This window comes from Oryctolagus cuniculus, chromosome 16 (genome assembly GCF_051225735.1).
Source record: "Oryctolagus cuniculus isolate XC-2025 breed Fujian yellow rabbit chromosome 16, ASM5122573v1, whole genome shotgun sequence".
In the NCBI taxonomy this organism is placed as follows: domain Eukaryota; kingdom Metazoa; phylum Chordata; class Mammalia; order Lagomorpha; family Leporidae; genus Oryctolagus; species Oryctolagus cuniculus.
In genome coordinates, this window is record NC_142882.1 from 21550986 (window position 1) to 21553144 (window position 2159).

The 2159-nt window shown below is 43.3% G+C and overlaps 1 protein-coding gene across 1 annotated transcript; it reads right to left on the reverse strand.

Annotated features, from left to right (window-relative positions):
* Nucleotides 1–402: 402 nt before the first annotated feature.
* On the reverse strand, nucleotides 403–1359 carry LOC100345895 (olfactory receptor 7A10-like). Its single transcript, XM_008249337.4, has one exon. It carries the CDS (start codon nucleotides 1357–1359, stop codon nucleotides 403–405), a length of 957 nt encoding a protein of 318 aa, XP_008247559.4.
* Nucleotides 1360–2159: the final 800 nt, after the last annotated feature.

Consider the following 2159-nt stretch of genomic DNA (forward strand, 5'->3'; position numbering starts at 1 on the left):
TTTTACACTTTGTGTTTCTGTGTGGGTGCAAACTGATGAAATCTTTACTTAATATATACTGAATCGATCTTCTGTATATAAAGATAATTGAAAATGAGTCTTGATGTGAATGGAATAGGAGAGGGAGTGGGAGATGGGAGGGGTGCGAGTGGGAGGGAAATTATGGGGGGAGGAAGCCAATGTAATCCATAAACTGTACTTTGGAAATTTATATTTACTAAATAAAAAATCAAAAAAAAAGAGTAGAAAAGTAATAAAATGAATTAAATTTGAGACATTGTTGTCAAAGTAATGGACATTGCAGGAAATAAACAGAAGCATTGAGTTACATTTCTGTCTAATCTGATTAGTGAGGAACAATTTCTGGCTACCTTGATTTGACCCCTGCAATCTCGAGCATATCTATGGACATGGGTCGACTGACACATCTCCGGATTTCCTCCTGAAGAACCTCTTCAAAGCCCTCTTAATATCTTTATTCCTCAGACTGTAGATGAAGGGGTTCAGCATGGGGGTGATCACAGTGTACATCAGTGAGGCTGTTGCGGTTGAATGTGGATTTTGGGTAACAGCAGAACTGAGGTACACACCCAGGAGTGTGCCATAGAATAAGGAGACGACAGTGAGGTGAGAGACACAGGTGGAGAATGATTTATACTTCCCCTGAGCTGACGAGATGGCACGGATGGAGGAGATGATCTTAGAGTAGGAGTACAGGATCCCAACTAAAGGACCTGCACCCAGCAGCACGGATGCAAAATAGATGAGGATGTCATTGAGAAAGGTGTCAGAGCAGGCAGTGTGGACGACCTGATCCAGCTCACAGAAGAAGTGGGGGATTTCCAGGTGTGCGCAGAATGACAGCCGCAGCACCATTAGGCTGTGCAAAAATGAATTCAGAGCGCTGATGACCCAGGACAGCAGAACCAGCTGCACACAGAGCTGGGGGCTCATGATGACTGTGTAGTGCAGGGGGTGACAGATGGCCACAAACCTGTCATAAGCCATCACTGTCAGGAGAACATCATCTAACCCTGCAAAAAGCAATAAAAAGAACATCTGGGTGATGCAGCCTGTGTAGCTGATGGCTTGGCTCTGCATCTGGATGTTCACCAGCATCTTGGGGACGGTGGTGGAGGTGAAGCAGACGTCCACCAAGGACAGGTTGGAGAGGAAGAAGTACATGGGCGTGTGGAGGTGGGGGTCTGAGAGGATGGCCAGGACGATGAGCAGGTTCCCAGCCACAGTGACCAGGTATGTGGAGAGGAAGAGCTCAAATATGAGGGGCTGCAGTGCTGGGTCCTCTGAGAATCCCAGGAGAAGGAATTCTGAAAGTTGAGTTTCATTGCCTGGTTCCATGCATTTGATGTGACTGCAAAACACCAGGAAAGAAAAGCATGGCATGAGCATGCATTTGTCACCTGTTGTAAATTCTGCTGTTTATATTCTACAGTCAAAAACTCAAGTTTCCTGTTTTGCATCAGACTCCAATAGGGCACCCTGCATCATCTCTGATTAGACATTCCTGTCCTGCTCTCACATTTTATCCAAGATGTCAGGTGTTTGTAATTTTCATGAGAAATCATTTCAGGTGTTGTGGATGATGAATCAGATGCAGACCTTACTCTACCGTCTAGACAACAGGCAAATCATGCAGAAAAATTCATGTCTCTATCATAAAATGAAGCAGAGAGCACAACAAGCAACCTTCAAAAGATTCCTGGAATATCAATCAAAATATAACTTTAAGTCCGGGACAAAGGAAATTGAGATTCATGCACATTATTTTTTAAATAAAATACATTTCATGAACTTTCTGATATGTGAATTTCAAAATGTATTTTTTTCCAGGATGAATTTATCTTTTGGTTCCTCTTCCCATGGATTCTTGGAATTGTCTTAGTGCTATGTCAGTTGGGGAAAGTGATAAGCAGAAAATAGAAATGTGATAAAAATGAGACAGTGCACAAAGACTGTAGCTCTTTTTTTAATAAAGATCTTTTTTTATTTACTTGGAAGGTAGAGTTACAGTCAGTGAGAGGGAGAGACAGAGAGAGGTCTTCCATTCACTGCTTCACTCCCCAAATGGCCTCAACTGCTGGAGCTGGGTCAATCTGAAGCCAGGAGTCAGGAACTTCTTCTGCTACTCCCACATGGGT